Source organism: Hyla sarda, chromosome 2 (assembly GCF_029499605.1).
Source record: "Hyla sarda isolate aHylSar1 chromosome 2, aHylSar1.hap1, whole genome shotgun sequence".
In the NCBI taxonomy this organism is placed as follows: domain Eukaryota; kingdom Metazoa; phylum Chordata; class Amphibia; order Anura; family Hylidae; genus Hyla; species Hyla sarda.
In genome coordinates this window covers 486,676,011-486,700,339 of record NC_079190.1, presented here as the reverse complement: position 1 = coordinate 486,700,339, position 24,329 = coordinate 486,676,011, and the positions used below count along the sequence as shown (strand labels likewise).

At 41.3% G+C, this 24,329-nt stretch overlaps 1 protein-coding gene across 7 annotated transcripts in view; it reads right to left on the bottom strand.

Moving 5' to 3' along the window:
• The window catches only part of SON (SON DNA and RNA binding protein), a 122,247-nt gene that overhangs the window by 71,318 nt on the left and 26,600 nt on the right, over positions 1-24,329 (bottom strand). For 6 of the 7 annotated variants that reach the window (XR_008889115.1, XR_008889116.1, XM_056559554.1 and 3 more), the window contains 2 exons: positions 20,285-20,445; positions 1,356-14,708 (listed from right to left, as the gene is read on the bottom strand). Coding sequence is in view for 5 of the 7 variants with exons in the window: in XM_056559554.1 (XP_056415529.1) it covers positions 1,356-14,708; positions 20,285-20,445 (13,514 nt within the window). In the remaining 2 variants the exon portion in view is untranslated. The remainder of the gene's footprint in view (positions 1-1,355; positions 14,709-20,284; positions 20,446-24,329) is intronic. The other variant, XM_056559553.1, reaches the window with a different exon arrangement.

The following is a 24,329-nucleotide window of genomic DNA, read 5'->3' as shown; positions in this document are numbered from 1 at the left end:
GGGTACCGAGTATGAGCCGTGGACGCAGCAGCCATGATATGAGTAACAGGCAAGACTACTGTCTAGCATAATATCCGGTCTAACCCATGCCCGCAGGAATATTCCCCGAGGACCGTGCGCAGGATGAGGAGATCCGTAGCACTAGCCGTGGATGCAATAGCCTGTGAAGAAGGGAATCCTGAAGCATGACATGCCAACACCTCTAGGATGGATGGCTAGCAGACCTGACAGATGAGGAATTCTAAAAGAAACCCGAGCGACTGCCAGGAACGCAAAAGAACTTGCCCACTGTATGGCAATCAGTGGTAGAAAGACAATGTTGGAATATGTACCCCCGACTCCAAGGGTACTAGAGTCCCTGGTAACAACCCGCCATGGCGAATATCATGTGCTCCATGAAATGAGTAACCATAAAAAACTAACTATAATGGCCACAAGAGGGTGCCAAACACCAACAAATGACCAAGAGATATGTACATTCCTCCCCCCCCCCCCCCCAATATACAGTAAATAACGTTAAAATATGCTTCTGTGGAGGGAGCCGCTGCAAATGCCGGCGGCTGTCCTCCACAGGACCCAGTATGCATAAGACACAACCCCCCCAGGGAACCTAAGGGAGCCCCAATATGAACCCCCAATAAAGGACAGAGTCCCACCAGGGGGATATATACTCACCTGTCTTCTTATACTTATCTCAAGATGTCTTCAGCCAGCTTTTTAGTCACCTGCATCATGTCATGTTTTTTCAGACCAGAACGAGCAGGGAAATAGGGGGACCAGGACCCTAGGTGCAACCCCAGGCGCTGGCCGTGGGCAGGAAGGGGTTAACAGTGCATTTGTATTTTATGTCTTGGGCCCCTTAGCCGCATATGGGGCAACAGGTAGCGCCATGCTCCTGAACCCCCACCTAAAAAAAAAAAAAAGGGAATAATCTAACTAAACAGACCTTACTAGAAAATAATTTAAAAAAAGACCAGGTCTAGGGAGCTCCCAGACCTGTGTCCTGCCTCCTAGCTGACACTAGCTAAAACTTATTACCTCACGGCAGGTGGGCGGGTATATCCTGCCAGGGAGGAGCCAACTTTTTTTTCCTAGTGTCAGCGAATCCTAGTGGAAAGAGCATATATCTATCAGTAAACAGTGACTACTTGATTATGTTTGGCCCGTCAAACTAAATGTGCCTACAGGCATTCAGCTGCAGTATACCCTTTTGACAGGTCTGACAGATACCAGCACTGTATGTGCAAATCCATCCTATCCTGGGTTATCAGGTAAAAATATAGCAGCATAAAAATCAAGATTTTTTTTGTTGAGTTACATTGCGATAAGCGCTCGAAATCGAAGTTTATATTTACCAAGATCTGTGAGACGTTTCGGGGACCTGGCAGAATCCATAGACTTATCCCTAGATCTTGACCGTTTTCGGCGTATGGGAGACCTACTGAAACTCTTCCTTCTTACAGGCGATCTTGACCGTCTCCTTCTTACTGGAGATTTGCATACACTTGTTCTCCTGACAGGGGATCTTGACTTTTTCCGTCTTGGAGGAGTACGACTTTTCCGCCTTTGTTTGATGCTGTGGTAATCTTTAGAAGAATCTTTAGAGCTAGACCTTTTTCTTCTCTTTTCCGCAGTTTTTTTGTCTCTTGATGAAGACCGGGATCGTGTTTTCCTCTTACGCGACACCTCACTATGCGAAAGACTCCGAGATCGATCATATTTTGACTGTGTACCCGTAGGGGATTTTGATGGAGATTTAGATCTTTTTATGGGGGCAGAAGGGGAACGTGATAGCTTCCTCTGAGAAGCAGATCTAGAACGTCTCCTGCGGGAGGCAGATGGGGAACGGGAGCGTCTTTTTCTTGATACAGATGGGGAACGGGAGGGTCTTTTTCTTGGTACAGATGGGGAGTGGGAATGCCGTTTGTGAGATACAGGTAATGATGGGGATCTCTTTCTTCGAAACTCAGAAGATGGTGATCGTCTTCGCCTAGATGCAGATGGTGATGGAGTGCGCCTCCTGCGAGTGGCGGGTGTGGGAGACCGTCTTTTACGAGTGGTGGAGGGTGAAGGAGACCGCCTTCTGCGGGTGGAAGAAGGGGAAGGGGACCATCTTCTACGGTTGGTAGAGTTTGAAGGAGACCGTCTTCTACGGCTGGTAGACGGGGAAGGGGACCGTCTCTTGCGAGTGGCAGAGGGTGAACGTCTTCTACGATTAGCAGAAGGTGAAGGGGAGCGTCTCCTACGTAAAGTGGGTGAAGGGGAACGTCTCCTGCGTTTAGAAGTTGAAGGGGATCGTCTCCGGCGAGTAGCAGAAGGTGAACGTCTCCTGCGAGTCACGGGTGAAGAGCTTTTCTTGCGAGTAACAGAAGATGAAGGAGAGCGTCTCTTGCGAGTTACAGAAGATGAACGGGAGCGTCTCCTACTGGTGACTGAACGTGAGCGAGACTGCCTTTGGCGAGACTGAGAAGCGGAGCGCCTCCTTGGACACTTTCGGCTAACAGATGTAGAACGAGATCGCTTTCTAGGAGACACGGATATAGAGCGAGACCGCTTTCTACGACCCACAGATGCTGATCTTGAGGATCTTTTGTGCACATTTGTGGATTCCTTCTGTTTCACTACAGAAGGAGAACGTCCATTGCTTTCAGTTGAAGATGAGCGAGACTTGCTCCTCTTTGATCTCACCAAAGACTTGGAATGAGACTTCTTGGTCGGTGTTTCAGATTTAGAGCGTGAGCGTTTATTTTTTGAAGATTTAGATGTAGATTTTATTCTGTCTATAGATCTTGAGCGTGAATGTTCATGTCTCCTTCCTAGATCTAAAGTAGAATCTGTCTTCCTAGATACAGGCTGAGACTGTGGAGATTCAGCATTTATCAATGACTTGGGAGGTGAGCTTTTCCTAGCAGTTTCCAGACACAATTCATCTTGTACAGAAGGCAAAACAGCTGTTTTAGAGGTATTCACCAACTCAGATGAAGCACATTGTACCTCAGAAATCTCGGTTAAAGGTATTTGTTCGGTTTGGTTTTCACTCATGGACACTGGGTGTCCTGGGATTTCTGAACCTAAAAAGGTCTGTATGACTGACTGCTCAGTTTCAGCTAACTGTTGAGTAGGAAGAGGTTTATCAGTTGAACTGGAAGAACTTGAATCCTTCTCTTGGGTGAAGACAACTGCAGACAAAACGAAATGTTCTTGTACAGTTTCTGAAGAAACTACATGCTCTGTTGAAGGGAACTCTATTACAGAACATTCAGAAGACACTTCCTTTACATAATTCAACTGCAGATTCACTGTTTCATTGGAAGGCTCACATTTATCTGGTACTTCATGTATATTGGGGCTTGCACTGTTTTCAGAGTTTTCTTCAGAGCCCACTGATGGCAGATCTAAAGCTTTGTATGTTTCAAGGTGGATAGTAGTAGAGTCATAGGTCGTAAGCTTTTCTTCAGTAGGTTTTGTTTGTTGCTTATGCACAAGGATGGGTTGATCAGAATCATAGGGCAACAGCTCAGGTGGTGCATGAAAATCTGAAGAGCCTTGTTCAGTGGAATAATCAGAAACACTGAGAAAAGAGTTTGCAGGTTGCTCAGAATCATAAGGCAGAAGTTCTGGTGGTGGTTGAGAGTTGAATGGAACTGGCTCGGATGAAGGTTCAGAACACATATCTGTTGGCTGATCAGAATCATAAGGTAATAGGTCTGGAGGAGTAGTTGTAAAATGGTTATCAGTTTTAATACACTCAGCAGAAGCCTCAAGTGTATTCTTTATGCACTTAGACATGTCTGATGCTTTGTTAGATGTCAAACAGCGTAGTTTATCTTGGTTTAAATTAGGCAAGTCAGCTGGAAATGGAGTATTTTCAGTAGGCAATGGGTTTTCAATACATCTGTCAAATTCTTGTGACTGGAAAACAGTAATGTTAGGAGAGTCAGTTTTAACAGAACGGTCCAGACCTTGGTTGGTTTGTGTTGAATATTCTGAGGGTATGCTGTGGTCAGCATTAGATGAATTATCTGGATAAAAACTATTCGGACAATTCGAGATTTTTCTTGAAAGGGAAGAATAACCGCTACCTTGAAAATCATGAAACATGACAGAGTCTGAGCTGGGAGAAGGTTTGTCCAAGAGATTATCAACCTGAGTTGCCAGCAAATTGTCAGGAAAACCAGAACTATTAGTGACTTTACTTTCTTCTAAGAGAGAATGCTCAGTAACAGTTTCTTGTTCATGTTTGTTTGGTGAAGGAATAATGGTACAAGACTGATCATCATGCACATTTATGATGGTATTTGCTGAAACAGAAGTGGCTTTATGTTCTAAGAAAGAATGCTCAGTAACAGTTTCTTGTTCAGGTCTGTTTGGTGAAGCAATAATGGTACAAGACTGATCTCCACCATGTAGATTTATGATGGTATTTGATGGAGCAGAAGTGGCTTTACTTTCTACTGAGAGAGAATGTTCAGTAACAGTTTCTTGTTCAGGTCTGTTTGGTGACGGAATGATGGTACAAGACTGATCTTCACCATGTAGATTTATGATGGTATTTGATGGAACAGAAGTGGCTTTACTTTCTTCTGAGAGAGAATGTTCAGTAACAGTTTGTTCAGGTTTGTTTGGTGAAGGAATGATGGTACAAGACTGATCTTCATGTAGATTTATGATGGTATTTGATGGAACAGAAGTGGCTTTACTTTCTTCTAAGAGAGAATGTTCAGTAACAGTTTCTTGTTCAGGTCTGTTTGGTGAAGGAATGATGGTACAAGACTGATCTTCACCATGCACATTTATGATGTTATTTGATGGAACAGAAGTGGCTTTACTTTCTTCTGAGAGAGAATGTTCAGTAACAGTTTCTTGTTCAGGTCTGTTTGGTGAAGGAATGATGGTACAAGACTGATCTTCACCATGCAGATTTATTATGGTATTAGATGGAACAGAAGTGGCTTTACTTTCTTCTGAGAGAGAATGTTCAGCAACAGTTTCTTGTTCACGTCTGTTTAGTAAAGGAATGATGGTACAAGACTGATCTTCACCATGCAGATTTATTATGGTGTTTGATGGAACAGAAGTGGCTTTACTTTCTTCTGAGAGCGAATGCTCCGTAACCGTTTCTTGTTCAGGTCTGTTTGGTGAAGGAATGATTGTACAAGTCTGATCTCCACCATGCAGATTAATGGTGGTAATTGATAAAACAGGAGTGGATATATTGTTGTCAGCATCATCAATTCTTGGTTCCTCAGCAGAAGAGGGTTCACATTCAGTAAATAGTTCATCAGCAGCATTAACACATTGTACAGATGAACTTGGAAAGTCTTCCTGCGACTGAACTGGTATACTATACAGTTTCACTTGTACTTGTTCAGAATTTATAACATCCTTATGTGATTGCAGATCTTCCTTAGTAGACAAATCTTCTGACGTCTCTTCATTAAGAAGCTGTTGACTGATGGTAACACAAGATGAATCAAGCTTTGGCTCATGTGAAATGCAGAAATTAAGGGGCTTGTGGTCAGTGATGGAAAATTGTTCTTGGTTAGCTGGGTAAGGACTGCAAGGTTGTTTAGTCAAGAGCTGGATAGGGCTTGCAGGGTGTTCCAAATTATATCCTATAGAAGGTTCAACAGACTGCGTTTCAGTCGAGGAATATTCTTCTGTAGATGTCTCTTTGGGACTTAAACTGCTTTCTAATGAATAAGCTTTTAAAGGACTAGGGCAAGGAACCTCTTGCAGAGATACACTTGCATGATTTGATTTACTCAATTGAGGAGTGTCATCTTGTTTTTTAGAAACATCTGGTGCCACAGCTTGATATGTAGCTTCTGAGTTATCAGAAGAGGACAAGTCTGTATTTATCTGAGTGCATGTCACAGCTGCATAGGTCAAAATATGGCCAGAGATTGAACATTCTTGAGGTTTATCAGGAGGGCTGCAGGTATTTTCAGTCAGGGCAGGACTCATGGAAGGTTGACATATTTGTGTTTGCTGCGTAAATGTGTAGGGTTCAGACAGTTGTTGGCGATCTGGGCTAGAGTATGGTTCAACCAGTTGTGGGAACTCGGGGCTAGCGTAAGGTTCCACAAGCTGAGGACGCTCTGGGCTTGAATACAGTTCTACCAATGGGGGGTGCTCTGGGCTGAGGTAGGGTTCCACCAACTGTGGATGCACTGGGCTAGTATAGGGTTCCACTAACTGAGGGTGCTCAGGGCTAGCATATGGTTCGACTAGCTGTGGGTGTTCTGGGCTAGTATAGTTTTCAGTGGGGTGGGGAAGGCTAGTATCCTGATCCTCTTTCTGAGAAAGGTTGGGAACACAAGCTTCAATTTCATTGGGGTCTGAAATACTGTGAGAATTAATATCCAGAGTGGTGTTGGAATTAATTAAGGGTTCATTCTCTAATAAGGTTCCAGAGGTGGAAAGAGAGACAACACATTTTGGAGAGACAGATTTCGAATAAGGTTCCTCCATCAGTGTATGGTCAGAACTACCACATTCTTCAACCTGTAAATTATTGTCAGACATTGAGTTTTTTACAGTAAGCAGAGGCTGGTCATGGTCATCACTAGGTTCAACAATTTTAGTTTGGATAGGGCTGGTTTGAGATTCAACAAAAAAGTTAGAGCCAGAATGGGGTTCACACTGTAAGGAAGCATCAGAACTTTTATGACCATCAAACAAACTGTGTTCTTGTAACGGGTCCGTTGTCACAGATACGGAATGGCCAGAGTAATCAGTTCTCACTCTGGAAGCAAAAGTGATATCTGATGAACTACATGTTTGGCTACTTAGAGGACTTTCAGATTCCATGATAGACTCTACTGGTGGGACGTTTAGTATGTCTGTTTTTGAACCTTGATTTAGCTGTTGATCAGGTTTGTCTACTAAGATGGTTTTCTCACTCAATTCAATAGACTGAGAGTTCTCAAAACAATCTAGTGCAACTTGCTGGCCAGAGGATTCTTTCATTTTTAGTTTCGGTGAAGTAATAACATTGGGCTCAAATGATGACTCTTGTACAAAAGCATCACATGAATCAGTTTCAGTTTGATGTTCAGAAGATAAAATAGGCTCTCTAAAATGTGAATCCTCAACTGACTCTTCAGGTATCAAAGATATATAGGCTTGTGCAGCAACAAAGTCAGACATCTGTTTCTGGGCTTCTGTTGCCACATCTGGCATATGTATTGAAGCAGCAACATCGGGTACTGGCATATGTGCACCAACAGCAACATCAGGTAATGGAATTCCTGCAGCAACATCAGGCACAATAGTTGAACTTGCCACTGGAACCAATGCTTCAGCAGCAACATCAGGCATCACATTACGCTCTTCTGAAGTTAAGTCATGTTCAGGAGGTACTTGAGCTTCAGCTACCATGTCAGACCCTGGCACCTGAGCTTCCGCAGCTAGATCAGATCCAGGGACTTGGGCTTCAGTGACTAAGTCAGAACCAGGGACCTGTGCTTCAGGTGCAAGATCTGACCCTGGGACTTGAGCTTCTTGTGCCAAGTCAGCCCTTTGTATTTGCGTTCCAGCAGTGAGGTCTGGCACAGTCCATTGTGCTGTTACTGCCAAGTCTGGCACTGCCCACTGCGCTCCAGCAGTCAAATTAGCCATAGCCCACTGAGATCCTGCATGAAGGTCAGGCACAGTCCATTGTGATCCAGCTGCTAAGTCAGGCATTGCCCATTGTGCTCCAGCTGCCACATCAGGTACCGCCCACTGTGTACCAGCAGCAAGATCAGGCATAGACCACTGTGCGCCAACAGACAAATCGTGCATGGGCCAGTGTGAAGCAGCTGTTAGATCAGACATAGGCCATTGGGTACCAGTTCCTAGGTCTGCCATAGACCACTGGGCTCCGGCAGCAATATCGGGTACAGACCATGGTGTAGTACTAGACATATCAGGTACATGCCATTGGTTTGCAGTAGTTAAGTCAGGAACAGACAACTGTGTTTCAGCAGCTAAGCTTGATACAGAAAGCGCCTCTGCAGGTGGTACACTGGGCATAGGAATTTGGCTTCCTGCAGACACACTGGGTAGAGGTACCTCAGCCAAATTAGGTATAGGTATTTGTCCAATAGCACTCAAATTAGAAACAGAAGCCTGTGTTCTAGTAGGGAAAATAGATAACTGTGTTCTACTTGTTACATTAGGTAAAGGTATTTGCTCCTTAGACAACTTTCCAGTTGTTCCTTGTGACTTGGCTTGGGATAACTGTTTCTGAATGAGAGACTTTAATCCAATGCTATGCTTGAAACCTGCAGGTTTTGTCTGAGCACTTTTTTTCTGTGCCGGTGGCGGAGTGGATGACTTCCTCTTACTTACAGGAGACTTTTCTTTCTGCTTGATTTGTGATCTTGACCGCCTCCTACGAACCGGTGATAATGATTTTCTTTTTTTAGTTGTCAGAGAAGAAGAAAGCCTTGATGTTGATCTAGAGCGGCGTTGGGAAGCAGAGAGAGAACGTGAACGACGCCATCTTCCACGAGATCTGGAACGATGCCAACGTGAACGCGATCTTGAAGGACTTCGTGCAGCTGGAGATCTTGAGAAAGAATGCCTTTTATTTCTTGAACGAGAACGTCTTCGTGGAGACGCTGATCTGGAACTGGAACGTTTCCTATGTAACGAGGACTTTGAGTGGGAAAAGTGTTTCCGAGACACAGACAATGATCGTGAGCGACTTCTTGATGACAATGATTTAGACCGTGATTTTCTCCTCCAGTTTGGAGATTTGGACCGTGATCTCTTCCTTGTACTTGCAGTTTTGGAGTGTGTCTTCCTTTTTGATTCAGATTTACTACGTGACCTGCCTTTCTTTTCTGGGGACTTAGACTGCAATCTGTTTTTTCGAGTTTTCGACGTAGAACGTGAGCTCCTCTGTTTTCCTGAAGATTTAGAACCCCCAATCCTTTCAGACGATTTTGATCTGGAGCGTTTTCTTTTTCCTGATATTTTTGAAGTGGATCGTTTTTTCTTGCCCTTTGACTTGGATTGTGATCGCCCCTTTCTCCCTCTTGACCTAGAGCGAGAATGTTTTCTTCTGACTGACTTAGAGTGTGAACTTTTCTTTCTAGATGTTGATGTGGACCTTTTTTTCCGTGATGAAGATTTTGAGCGTCGTCTTCGGGACAAAGACTTAGAACGGGAACGTGAGGCATGCCCTCTGTCTAAAGAAGGTGTTCTACTGTCTTGAGCTACAGATCTTGAACGGTACTGTCGCTGCTTAACTCCTAATTTGGATACGGCATTAGAGATATGGGGAAATGTTAGTTTGGTACTAGAACCAGTCTGCGACTCATCTGCAGCCTGAAGGGTATCAGGGTACGAGAGGTCTTTCTCAGAAAGCTGCCCAGATTGATTGTCCGATTGGGAAAGCTCAGTTGACACATCCTGTAAAGACTCTGACATGGAAGGCTCTACTATAACATTCGCAGTTTGCTGAGAAGTTGGTAAATCTGGCAAAGTCTTTGAACTAGACCTTAGGACACTTGATGTAGATGCTGTAGTGTTACGTGTAACACCCGAGGAAGAGGTATTAACTTTCGAGCTTTCTACATCTGATGAATCTTCAGATGCGCTACACAGCTGAGAAACAGCGAGAGTTCTAAAAGTTTTGCTAAATTTGAATTGAACTGGCACTGAACTGACCGAAAGTCTTCCTGTCTCATTTAAAAATGGCTTAGGTGATACCTTTGGATCTTCTTGAGGTTTACTCTCTTTCAAACCAATATAAGCAGGTTCAGGCTTGGAATAGTTTAGCGCACTTTGTTGCTGTATTGTTAATTCACATTGCTTAAGGTCTGTTAATGACTGGAATGAACTTTCCTTCCCAAGAGTCCCCTTCTCTTTATTTTGGGGTTCAAGTTCCTGTTGAATGTACACATTTGGGCTGCTTACTGGACCAGATTTAACACCTTTGTCTTGGCTGATATCAGTTACATGTATTTTATCATCTGTACTGTTAGTAAGGCAGTCACTTTTAGAACTTTTTGACACTGAAACAGACTTTGAGTGCTTACTGACAACAGAGTCTCTCTGTGGAATGTCTCCATCAGTCTCAGCATTTAAAACTGAATGTCCAAAAATCTTTTGTGGTAACTCATGTTCTTGAACACCCAGTTGCGCACACTCAACACTTCCATCAAAAGTTTTAGATAAACTTGAACCCTGTTTTTCACTATGCAAAACAGATAAGGACTTTTCTTCTCTTGAACTTGCTTTTTCAATATTATGAATGACTTCCCGTTTACTACTTGTGATACTGTTAGAAGAACTCTCCACCTGAGCCGCTTCATCATATAAGATTTTGCCTACCTCTTGTTTAGTATTGCTGTCATTCACATTGTTAAATGGAGATGGCTTAGATATAATTTTACATTCATCAGAAGAGTCTGAATTCTTGGTGTTTGAAAGGACTTCATAATTTGTTTGGATTTCCATTTTATCTTCAGCTAATAATGGAAGGTCTTTCTTGACTAATTCAACAGAAGTAACAGACATGCACTGAGGATTCTTTTCAGATGAGTCAATGATTTTAGGGGATAAACTTAATTTGCGAGAATCATGAGCTTGAGTTAGACTTGTAATATTTTTGGTTGCTTCTTTAGATCTTGAGACTTCTTGATAAATGACATTTGGTGGATTTAGACTATTCTGGATAGCATTTTTAGAGGCAGAATTTTCTTCCATGCTGGTGGACTCCTTTTCATCTCCTTTCAGTAAGCCATGAAATTTTCCCTCACCAGCCCCATGCGCCTGAGAGGTGTTCTGAACTATTTTCTCCCAAGTTGAGGATATTGGCACGTTATAAGATTCCTCAACTTTAGAAGTACTACCAAGATCTTTACTTGATATGCTCGATAAAGTCTGCTCATTATCTTTGACTGGATTTACTTCTACAGTCTTGTTTTTAACAGGGTAAGACACCTCAGATTCATCAGTTTCTTTTAAATTATAGTGATGTGTGGAATTGTCTAATAAGTAATTCTGAGTAACACGGGTAGATGCACTTCTATTTTCTGTTTCATTAGATATACATATGTCCCGACTGGAACTCTGTTCTTCAGCAAGGGTATTTTTAACAAGTTTAGACTTACTAGCTTCCTGAATTTCCTCTTTTGATTCACTTTTCTTATTCAAATTATTTAAGGGTGGTGACTTTAAATTAGTAGCGCCTCTCTGGTGGGAAAAACCATCTAACATATTTGCAGAAACATCTTCCTCAGTGTGCTTTTGACTACCAGAAAAAACACTGCTTAAAGTTTGTTGGCATTCATTGGAAGTAAAACTACTGGCCACTGTACTTTCTTCCTTCTTATGCAACAAATCCAATTTATTATTAGAAGGCAGTATGGGCAAATGTGACCTCCCTTCAATTGTTGAAGGGCTATACAAATGTTCAGCCTGACTTTGTGCAAGCAATACAGGTGTGTCTTGCCCAGTTGTAAGGTTAGAACAGCCAGATTCTTCACTTAAGACAAAGCTTTTCTGAGTCAGATATTTTGTCTCTGGTACATCTTTGTTTGCATTCTCTATGTATTTGATGGATGCAGAATCTTGCAGTAACTCTGTACAGCTTGGCAAAGGATCATTAGTTGACAATTTTAAGTTTGGAGAGGTGGCGACATGACTCCTTGAATTTTCTTCCTCCTTTAAGCTGGTTTGGAATAGAGAATCCGAACATCTATTAGCAAATTCTTGTTTACTTTGCAAGTTTTCACACTTCTGACATGAAGGATCTTCTACAGGGACAGCCACAGACATATTAGAAACTTTAGATTTAATATAGTCTCTTGACAGCTGCGATAGTCCATGTTGCTGTTCAAAGTTTGGAGAAGAATTAAATGGTTTAAACACAGTTCCCTCTTCTGTAATATAGTCTGAAGTATTTTGCTCCTGCTCATCACTAATTCTTATATGTACTAACTTTGCACGCTGCTTTGCATAATCATTATTATCGTCAAACAGTTCTTTAGAGGCCTCAACCATATTTACAACTTCTCTTGACTGTTCTGTGCATGCAACCTCTATGGGTGTAAAAGGGATTGGTTCAATATCCATGTCACATTCTACAGATGGATTTTCATTAAATGGTACAGAAGAAATAATCTGTTCAGTTGGACATTCAGAGAGTGCAGATTTCTTTTGAACTTCTAATACCGATGTGGTCGATGAACAATCCAAAACATTTGACTCCACTTGTACAGCATTTTCAGCGCATGGTACTGGTATTGTTCCTGGTGAACTGGCTCCTAATGGAGAAGAACAGCTTTTTGATCCAATCACTGAAGTTGAACTTCTTTCAGGCAGTTTCATTTTGTACTCCTTTTCTATTGCAGATCTGTTTGGACCAAGGCATTCCATAGTTGATTTTTCAAGCTGCCTTTGTTCCGTGAAGGATTTGGTCTGCAGTTTAGGTTCACTTTCCAAAGATTTCAAAGTGACAGATGCAGATCTTGACCTTGATTTTCGATTGTCTCCTTTCGACCTTGATCTCCTGTCTTCGCTGGACTGGACTTTTGTGGTACCTGACTGCAATGTGGATTGCTCTCCCCTTGAAACTGAAGTAGACCTAGATTTTCTTTTGGTTGTTGAATAAGATCGTGACTTTTGTTGACTGTTTGATCTAGGCCTCCTTGTGTCCGAACCACTTCTTGACTTGCGTGTTTTGGAGCGTGAGCCAAACCTTGACTTTTGTCTGGATGTAGATTCAGACCTTGATCTGCGCCTTCTCAAGACAGAGTCAGACCTGGACCTGCACCTTCTGGAGACTGATCTTGACTTAAGTCTTCCAGGAGCTGAGGGAGACCTTGACCTTCGCCTTCTGGAAGCAGATCTTGACCTCCTCCTTCTAGAGGTAGACCGTGACCTGCGCCTTCTAGAGGCAGAGGTAGACCGTGATCTGCGCCTTTTAGAAACTGACCTTGACATGCGCCTTCTGGAAACCGAAGTGGACCTCGACCTGCGCCTTCTAGAGGCTGACCTTGACCTGCGCCTTCTTGATGCAGTCCTCGATCTACGTCTTCTAGAGGCTGAAGCAGACCTTGACCTGCGCCTTCTAGAGGCTGACAGAGACCTTGACCTGCGTTTCCAGGAGACAGAAGGAGACCTTGACCTTCTTCTGGAGGCTACGACAGATCTTGACCTGCGTCTTCTAAAGGTCGAGCCAGACCTTGACTTACGTCTCCAGGAGGCAAAGCCAGATCTTGATCTGCGCCTCCTTGTGAAAGAGGCAGATCTTGACTTACGTCTTCTAGAACCTGAAACAGACCTGGACTTGTGTCTTCTGGAAGCTGATCTAGACCTACGTTTCTGGACAGCTGAACGAGATCTAGATCTACCCCTTCTGACAGGAGAGGCCGTTTTTGACTTTTGCCTCCTAAGAGGAGAGGCAGACTTCGATTTCCGCTTCCTTGAAGGAGAACTAGACTTTGATTTTCTTCTACTTGTTGATCTTGAACGCAACCTATGTTTACGGCTGGTTGATCTCGATTTTCTTCTATTTGTAGAACGAGACCTAGATCTTATTCTTTTAGCACTGGATCTTGTCCTTGAAAGGCGCCCCTTTTCAGATGACCTGGATCTTGACCTACGTCTCTTTGCAAGGGATCTAGTTCTCGATCTTCGTCTTCTTTCAATTGACACAGATCTTTGCCTGTTTCTTATGGACTTTGACCACCAACTCCGTATTGGCGATTTAGAATACCGCGCAGGAGTGCTAGAGCGTGACCATCTTCGTCTAATTGGAGATTTGGATTTTGATCTTCGCCTCTGACCAACTGAACTGGATCGTGACCTTCGTCTTCTCAACATAGAAGTAGAGGGTGATCTCTGCCTAGTAAGAGATTTTGAGCTGGCTTGTTTCTTTGGCACCTTAGTCAAAGACTTGGATCTTGATCTAGTTTTTTTTGCTAAGGAATTCGACCTTGATCGAGATTTTGCTGCTAACAGACTTGTACTAGTTGATTTTGACTCTGGTTCCAATGGTACTGATGAAACATTGTCCAGATGTTCGAGATGTTTATTTTCTTCAGAATCTACTCTGCTTTCCTGTAATTCAACACTTTTTCCTTCTGAACGCACCAAGCTTTGCTGAGGCACAGACATTTCTTTTTGTAGGGCTTCAGCAGTTTCACAGTTTGTATGCTGTTTTACATTATTCTGATCATTAAGATTCTCCTTTTCACTATTTTGCTGAATATCAACAGCCAGTTCTTTGGACTGTTCTGGCATTTCTACTTCAGAAATCGTGAGTTTTGAAGAAACTGGAAAATGCATTTCATTTGGACACTTAGGACCAAAGAACCCAAAGTCAATATCTAACTGAGGCTTAGCAGGATGGTCCTTCTCAGAATGCAGATTACTATCTTGATCACCCAATGAAGGCAGGGCATCTACATTCTCTTCCACTTGGGATGACACAGTATTTGTTGTGTCTTGTACTTTTAGAGATGCAATGACCGGTTGCCAGGCAGACTTAGATTCTGAAGTAGCATTCTCTTGGTCCTCAACACTCGAAGTAGATTTTGACCTCTTTTCATTTTTCTCTTTTTTCTTTTTCTTTTTTTTCTTTTTGCTTTTGTGCTTTTTGTGCTTTTTTGACTTCTTCTTTGAGGAATCCCTCTTTACTTCATCATCTGAACTTAGGTCTGTAGTTTTCAAATCTTTTGATTCACCTTCCTTTTCTTCAGCTGCTGTAAAGGACATAATGAAAAATATATAACTGAGTGGTGGAAGAAATTAATTAAAAAAATTATATCACTTTTGGTTAAAGGGGTTTTTGATAAAACAATGCTCTGACTGACAGTTTACTTACAGATACTATCAGCCTTCTTTGTGCCATTTTCTCTCACCACAGTGCTCCTTATATTTAGTTCGATGGCTCATTCGTTCATACACCACTGCCTATGGAGGCGCATGTGATAAAAAAATAAATAAATAAAAAAAAATCACTGCATCCTCCATTGCCCCCGCACTCTTGGCATGAGAGCAGTGCACTTCTAAGGAAGAACTACAGTGACAGGTATCACATAATTCTCCATGGGCAGCCACGTATGGACGAAACAGTTGTCCAACTGCATACGGGGAAGGGGGGACCAAGCAGGAGCGGAGCTCAGGCATAAGAGAGACTGTGGCCTCAGAACAAGCTTACAGTATCTAAGTAATTTCTCAATCACAGCAGTGTGTGTGTGTGTGTGTGTGTGTGTGTGTGTGTGTGTATGTGTATGTGTATGTGTATGTGTATATATATATATATATATATATATATATATATATATGCATATATATATATATATATATATATATATATATATATATATATATATATATATGTATATGTATATATATTTTTTTTTATTTTTTTTTTTTTTCAATCCCACAAATATCAAATGTTAACACTCTTAAGGGCTCAGGGTTTTTTCATTTTTGTTTTTTTCTCTCACCATCTAAAACTCAAAACTCAATTTTTCACCTACAGACCTACATAACTGCTTTTTCTTGCCACCAATTTTATTTTGTAATGACAATTTCACCACAATATCTACAGTGAAACCCCAAAAAGATTTGTGGGGTATGTTACACTTTAAAAAAAAATTTTTTTTTACTTTTTAACAAAAAAAAGCATGTTTAACTTGAATGTTTCCATATATGGGGATGTGTGAGCTAATATTTTGGGGCGTTATCTGTAGTTTTACTACAGATCGGTACCATTTTTGTTTTGATGGGTCTTTTCAATCACTTTTTAGGGCATACAAAGTGACCAAAAATACACAATTCTGGACACTGGTATTTTTTTACGTTGTTACCAGAACTCCACTTGTACAGACTGAATGCACACATGGAGTGCCGATCAGACAGCACAGAGGAAGCTAAGGGACCTCTGTCAGTCCTCTCAGCTGAGCGAGATACAGCAATTTTGCTCCCCAAATAAATCTTTTTTTGGCATCATCACATGCAGAATTATAATATAATGTTTATGATCTCAAACAGCATAAACGTAAACAATACGAAACGTGCTGTCAATTTAACTTCAGGAAAAAAAAAAAAAGCAATGAACAATTACAAAACAAAAATGGTACTGAACTACAGATCGCAATGCAAAAAACTGGCCACAGACAGAAATAAAAGTGTTACAGGGGTCAGAAAAGGACAATTATAGACATACTGATGTTAAAAAACAAACTACAATAGAAAAACTATATTAATTGGCTATAGTTTAAATCATATTAACCTTATACATTTTCCCCTACAAATATATTTTTTGTTGCATTGTACATTTTATGGTAAAACGAATGGTGTAGTTGGAGTACAATTGTTTGTGCAAAAAATCAAGCACTCATGGGTCTGTGGATGTAAAAATTAAGTTTTGGAGTGGAGGAAAGAAAAACAAAAAATGCAAAAGTAAAAATTAGCTGTGTCTTTAAGGCCAAAATAAGCTGTTTAATTTTTTTTTAATCAGTAGTAAAATAAAACAAAACCTAGTGTATATATTTATTATATTGTATATAATATAAACTGAGTACTGTTATAATTGTACTGAACTACAGAAAAAATATATAACATTTTACCATACCGCACAAGGCCCAAAAACGTAACCATCTAAAAGTTGCATTTTTTTTCTCCCAATTTCACCTTACAAATATGATTTGCTGTAGACTGTGGTAAAATGAAAGGTGTTATTGCAAGTACATTTGGTCACGCATAAAACAAGCCTCATAGGGCACTGTATTTGGGAAACCTTGACTGACTGTTCGGGGCACCGCTTTGCTCAGTCTGCTTAGTAGGGATCGACTGATTATCGGTTTGGCCGATATTATCGGCCGATATTCACAATTAGAGATGAGCGAACTTACAGTAAATTTGATTCGTCACGAACTTCTCGGCTAGGCAGTTGAAGACTTATCCTGCGTAAATTAGTTCAGCCTTCAGGTGCTCCGGTGGGCTGGAAAAGGTGGATACATTGCTAGGAAAGTCTCCTAGGACTGTATCCACCTTTTCCAGCCCACGGGAGCACCTGAAAGCTGAACTAATTTATGCAGGAAAAGTCATCAACTGCCGAGCCGAGAAGTTTGTGATCGAATTTACTGTAAATTCGCTCATCTCTATTCACAATTTTGGACATTATTGGTATGGGCAATTACCTTGCCGGTAATCCGATAATGCCCTGACCCCCGCACCGCCCCAGCCAGAGACCGCCGCTGCCCCATTGCCTCCCCCATCCCCAGTTTTATAATTACCTATTCCCGGGGTCCGCACTACTACTGGCTCCGGCTGCGTCCTGCTGTACGCTGTGCACTGCGCAATGACGAGTGACGTCCTAAACGCAACGTCACCATCAGTGCTGGAGCCAGAAGTAGCGCGGACCCTGGGAACAGGTAATTCTAAAACCGGGGATGGGGGAGGCAATGGGGCAGCTGCAGCGGTCTCTGGCCCTGGGCAGTGGTTGGACTAAGGACCGGCAGGGGGAGAGAAGCAGGCCGGGAGAGGGGGGTGTGTGCTGAAATAGCCAATAACTTATACCGGAATATCGGTATAAGTTATTGTCTATCGGCCTTAAAGTCCACAGATTATCGGTATCTGCCATAAAAAAAAAAGTCAATATCGGTCGATCCCTACTGTTTAGGGAGCAGAGCGATGACACAGGCCATCAATCAAGCCTATGGCTATGGGCCTAGGGCTATGGCCAGAGCAACAGGACCCATTAAAGAGGTACTTCACTGAAATTTTTTTTTATTTTTTATTTTATTTTTTTTATCAACTGACGCCAGAAAGTTAAAAAGATTTGAAAATTACTTCTAGTTAAAAATCCTAATCCTTCCAGTACTTCACTGCTGTATGCTCCACAGGAAGTTCTTTTCTTTTTGAATTTCCTTTGTCTGACCACAGTGCTCTCTGCTGACACCTCTGTCCATGTCCGGAACTGTCCAAAGCAGGATAGGTTTGCTATGGGGATTTGCTCCTACTGTGGACAGCTCCTAAAATGGAAAGAGGTGTCAGCAGAGAGCACTCTGGTCAGACATAAATGAAATTCAAAGAGAAAAGAACTTCCTGTGGAGCATACAGCAGCTTAGTACTGGAAGGATTAAGATTTTTAAATAGAAGTAATTTACAAATCTGCACAGCAAAGAAAAAAAAAAACTGAAAATGTAGCCAGCACCTAAACCCAATACACGGGTACACGCTGCTGTGGCAAGTACAAAACATGTAAAAAAAAGAAAATGGCAGCAGCACACTTGGTCAACAAAATGGAGGCTCTTAGCGCACTTTTTGATCAAAACGTGTTCCCCCATCCACCACGCGGAGGTGGCCTCTTATCGGATGGGTCCCTAAACACTCACCTACCTCAGGCTGGGTGACATGTAGGATCCACTAACGATCCAAACCACCTCCTGTGAAAATAGGGGAGGGGATGCACGGCTACAGAGGGAGCCACTCCCCCCAAATTTGCACAGCAAAGAAAAAAAAAAAACTGAAAATGTAGCCAGCACCTAAACCCAATACACGGGTGCACGCTGCTGTGGCAAGTACAAAACATGTAAAAAAAGAAAATGGCAGCAGCACACTTGGTCAACAAAATTGAGGCTCTTAGCACACTTTTTGATCAAAACGTGTTCCCTTGTTTTGATCAAAAAGTGCGCTAAGAGCCTCCATTTTGTTGACCAAGTGTGCTGCTGCCATTTTCTTTTTTTACATAATTTACAAATCTGTTTAACTTTCTGGCATCAGTTGATAAAAAAAAATAAATAAAAAAAAGTTTTCCAGCAGAGTACCCTTAAGGACCCGGGGTTTTTCAGTTTTTGCATTTTCGTTCTTTCCTCCTTACCTTTAAAAAATCATAACTCTCAATTTTGCACCTAAAAATCCATAAGATGGCTTATTTTTTGCGCCATCAATTCTACTTTGTAATGACGTCAGTCATTTTAGCCAAAAATCTACGGCGAAACGGAAAAAAAATCATTTTGAGACAAAACTGAAAAAAACCCCACCATTTTGTAACTTTTGGGGGCTTCCGTTTCTACACAGTACATTTTCAGTAAAAAATGACACCTTATCTTTATTCTGTAGGTCCATACGATTAAAATGATACCCTACTTATATAGGTTTGATTTTGTCGTACTATTGGAAAAAATCATAAATACATGCAGGAAAAGTTATATGTTTAAAATTGTCCTCTTCTGACCCCTATAACTTTTTTATTTTTCTGTGTATGGGGCGGTATGAGGGCTCATTTTTTGCGCCGTGATCTGACGTTTTTAGCGGTACCATTTTTGCATTGATAGTAATTTTTTTGCACGTACACCATTGACCGTGCGGCTTAATTAACTATATATTTTTATAATTCGGACATTTCCGCACGTGGCGATACCACATTTATTCATTTTCACTTTTTTTTTATGTGAAAAGGGGGGTGATTCAAACTTATTAGGGGAGGTGTTAAATGATCTTTATTCACATTTTTTTTGCAATGTTATAGCTCCCATAGGGACCTATAACACTGCACACCCTGATCTTTTACATCGATCAGTGGTTTCTCATAAGAAAACACTGATCGATGATTATGCCGCTTGACTGCTCATGTCTGGATCTCAGGCACTGAGCAGTCATTCGGCGATCGGACAGCATGGAGGCAGGTAGGGATCCTCTGGCTGTCATGTAAGCTGTTCGGGATGCTGCTATTTCGCTACGGCGATACCAAACAGCTCCCTGAGCTAACCGGCATGGTTTTACCTTCACTTTAGACGCGGTGGTCAAACTTGAACGCCATGTCTAAAGGGGTTAATGGAGTGCGGCACCACGATCAATGCCGCGCGCTATTACCCGTGGCTCCGCGTTATAGATCGGGAGCGGAATCATTACGTACCGGTACGTCATGGGTCCTTATGAGGTTAAGTATAACTCCCCATTCCAGGGGACTACTTACAGGGAGGCCGGGGGACACTTTATAACTTCATATCCTCACCATCCCTGAGGTGAGGGATGTCCCCCGGGGATGATTAGGATAAATATTTTAGCATATATAATGAATATATAATATATATTAGCATATATAATGCATTGCTTCACTCTATTTTCATCACTTCTAATGAAAACCAGCACCACTGAAATACGTTACACAAGTGGTTTTGGTCGTCTGTGAAGGGATATGTTCATTTTAGGTCAATTAAAAATAAAAAAATAAAAAAAAAGTGGACAGCCCAATATGCTTGACCATTCTTAGGCGCAAACTAGTCCAGTGAGCAAGTGAAAGAAAAAAAAAAATGCTTATTACCTGGAGTCTGTATGATTTCCATGGGCTTAGACTCTGTGTCTTCAGTATTCGTGACGGTCTGGCTGCTTCCTTCGTTCTGTGCAACGACTGATGAACCCTCAGAAGCAGCTTCTGTCCCCGGTGCTGTAAGGTCACCATTATGAGAGCCGTCCATGTTTTCACTAAGGAAATAAGAAAAAAAAAAATTTACACCGATGTTTCTAAAAAGAGATTTTACAAAATTACATAGCACGTTGCTTAACTCCTTAACCCCTTAAGGACCAAGCCCATTTGGGCCTTAAGGACGCAGACAATTTTATTTTTAAGTTTTCTTTTTTTCCTCCTCGCCTTCAAAAAATCATAACTCATATTTTCAGCCACAGACTAGTATGAGGGCTTGTTTTTTGCACGACCAGTTGTCCGTTGTAATGCCATCACTCTACCATAAAATGTATGGCGCAACCAAAAAATACTATTTGTGTGGGGAAATTAAAAAGAAAACCGCAATTTTGCTAATATTGGAAGGTTTTGTTTTCACGCCGTATAATTTACGGTAAAATAGACGTGTTCTTTATTCTTTGGGTCAATACGATTAAAATGATACCCATAATAACAACACACTTTTCTATTACTGTTGCGCTTAAATAAAAAATGACAAACTTTTTAACCAAATTAGTACGTTTAAAATCCCCCTATTTTAAAGACCTATAACTTGTTCATTTTTCCGTAAAAGCGGCTGTATGAGGGCTCATTTTTTGCGCAGTGATCTGTAATTTTTATTGACACCATATTTGCTTATATAAAACTTTTCATCAATTTTTTATTAATTTTTTTTTAATACAATTTTTGAAAAAAGCAGCTATTTTGGATTTTTTTTTTTTTACGTTCACCGTACGGTATCATTAACATTATCATTAACGCGGCGATACCAAATATGTATATATAAAAAAAAAATTTAACACTTTTTGGGGGCAAAATAGGGAAAATGGGACAATTCCCATTTTTTTTACTTTGTTTTTTTTCTACTTTTATTTTTACACTATAATAGTCCCCATAGGGGACAATTTATAGCAATCATTCGATTGCTAATACTGTTGAGTGCTATGTATAGGACACAGCACTGATCAGTATTATCGGTCATCTTCTGCTGTGGTCTGCGGGAAGGCAGATTAGAGCAGAAGACACCGGGAAGGCAGGTGAGGGCACCTCTGGCTGCCATGCTGGATGATCGGATCAGATACATTTTAGTGACCGCAATGCTGCAGATGCCGTGATCTGTATTGATCACGGCATCTGTGGGGTTAATGGCGGACATGATCAGGGCATCGGTTATGCTTAGGACATAAATGTACGTCCTGGTGCGTTAAGTACCAGCTCACCAGGACGTACATTTAGGTCCTGCGTTGTTAAGGGGTTAAGGGGAACTCCGGTGGAAAACTATTTTTTATTTTTTTTAAATCAACTGGTGCCAGAAAGTTAAACAGATTTGTAAATTATGTTTGTATTGCTGTTATCCCACACATGCCGTTCCATTTCAGGAGCAGACGGTGGCTGCCAAATTTACAAAAAGCACCTCTGTCAGCCAAGTGTCAAGGAGGCATAGCCATGTTTCTCAAGTGCCACAGGCACACAGCTATTCAACACTGTCTGCAGCTCATATAGCCAACATGTTTCCTGTAAGGTGTATGGGCACCTATACCATCTTATCTTGCCTAGGCCTCCAACTAAAACATCTCTTCCATTAAATCCCCTGCAGTCTCCTGACTCAAAAAGCAGAGCTGACATATATATATATATAAATAAAAAGTAACGACTTGAGAAATCAGTGTGATTTCAAGATTTTTCTTCATTTGGGCAAAAGTGTTCAAAATAGAAATCTATCAAAACATGTGTTGAAGAGTGGTGCAGTTGCCCGCGGCAACCAATCCGATCGCTTCTTTCATTTTTCACAGGTCTCTAAAAATGAAAGAAGCAACTACACCACTGATCCTCTACAAAGGTTGTGATAAATCTCCCACAATATGTCAATTTCTTAAAAAGGGATTCCAGGAATATCAACTGGCTCCAGAAAGTTAAACAGATATGTAAATCACTTCTATTAAAAAATCTTAATCCTTTCAGTACCTATGAGCTTCTGAAGTTAAGGTTGTTCTTTTCTGTCTAAATCCTCTCTGATGACACGTGTCTCGGGAAACGCCCAGTTTAGAAGCAAATCCCCATAGCAAACCTCTTCTAAACTGGGCGTTTCCCAAGACACGTGTCATCAGAGAGGATTTAGACAGAAAAGAACAACCTTAACTTCAGAAGCTCATAAGTACTGAAAGGATTAAGATTTTTTTTTATAGAAATCTGTTTAACTTTCTGGAGCCAGTTTATATATATATATATATATATATATATATATATATATATATATATATATATATATATATTTATTTTAAGTTTTTCCCTGGAATACCCCTTTAAGAATTTGATTAAAAAAAGGCTAACCAGGCTTTATAATAATATTTATTATACTTTTAAATTACAGTCATTAATTGTAAAACGCTAACACTGACCTAATCACCTACCATCCCAGCTCCGCTATTCCACGCTCAAATGCCAGCCCCAGTTTACACGGACTAAAACTGATATATTTCATACATGAACAGCTTCAGACAGTGTAAACAGAAACCGATGGGGGAACTAAAGAATGCAAGTAAGCAAGTAGTAACAAAACACAATGAAAGTGTCATGTAAAATATTGTACCCTATTGCACCGTTCACATGTACAGTCTCTGCCGAATATTTTCTCCTGCTGGTTTTGCTACCCACTGAAGTTAATCGGTAGCAAAATCAGCTGCACAAAATATGCAGCAAATCCTGTATGCGTGAACGTCCCTGAAAGGATAATTTAGACAGTCTTTAGCACTTTAACACAAAAATGACAGGTGATAAATTTACTGTTTTGTAAAGAAAACAAAAATGAAAAAACGTATCAACTACTAAAAGGAGAACTATGGAAAAAATTTACTTATCCCCTATCCTGTGAATAGGGGATAAGTAGCCGATCGCGGGGGGCCGACTGCTGGGGCCGCCGTGATCTCCAGGACGGGAATGCTGGGACTTGTAGTTTTGGAATAGCTGGAGGTAAAGGGTTTGGATAACTTTTTTGCAGCAGTGTTGCCTTTAGCTGAATGCCTACAGCCTTTGCAAAACTACAACTCCCAGAATGCCCAGACATTCTTTGACTGTCCAGGAATGCTTTGAGTTGGAGTTTTGCAACAGCTGGAGGCACATTTTTGGTAAAACTATGTTACATCAATGGTGTTGCAGGCTATGTTCCTCCTGCAGCCTTGTCAATCAGCCATCTCTTAGAAAGTATATTAGAAAAACTTTTGTTTTGCCAAGATGTCCAGCATATAAAAAGTTTTTATAACTGACAGTGCCCATCTAAAGAGTCACTGTCATTTGGAAAAACTTTTGACATGTTGTCCAGAGACATGTTAGTACCAAGACCCACTGCGATTGCTTATAAAACCCTGTAAAGTACACGGCAGTGCTCTTCACTCCCTGGCTTGCCGCTCCGTCTGATTAAGTCACTACATACAAGAGTATATAGTGAAGGAGACAGGTTTGAGTGACAGCCAGGCAGTGAGGCGCCCAATTCACCAGGCTGTAATTCGTGATCACAGGAGACTTGATGTTGCCTTCGCAACAAGTCAATAGTTTTGCCAAATGACATTAACGCTTTAAGCAGAAAGTATGATTATTGTAAAGCAATGGCAGCATTACAATTATATACCATTTATGTTTGCTCTAGCATTTAGAGAACTTTTTCCTTGTTCCTTCTGATAAGAGTGTTTTATCACCTTTTAGTCTTATGTATACTGCTTCAAATGCGCATGCACGGGTCACAAGCGCTCTGCTGAGTTCCGATCGGCTGTCAATATGGGTGGATATGCATCACCGGATGTGATGTGTGCCAACCCGTGACGCCGCCTGGAGGTCAGCCAGCGCGAGGGATCTGCGTATTGCACCACTGGATCGAGTTGCATATTTAAGGCCAGCAGCGGCACGTACCTCC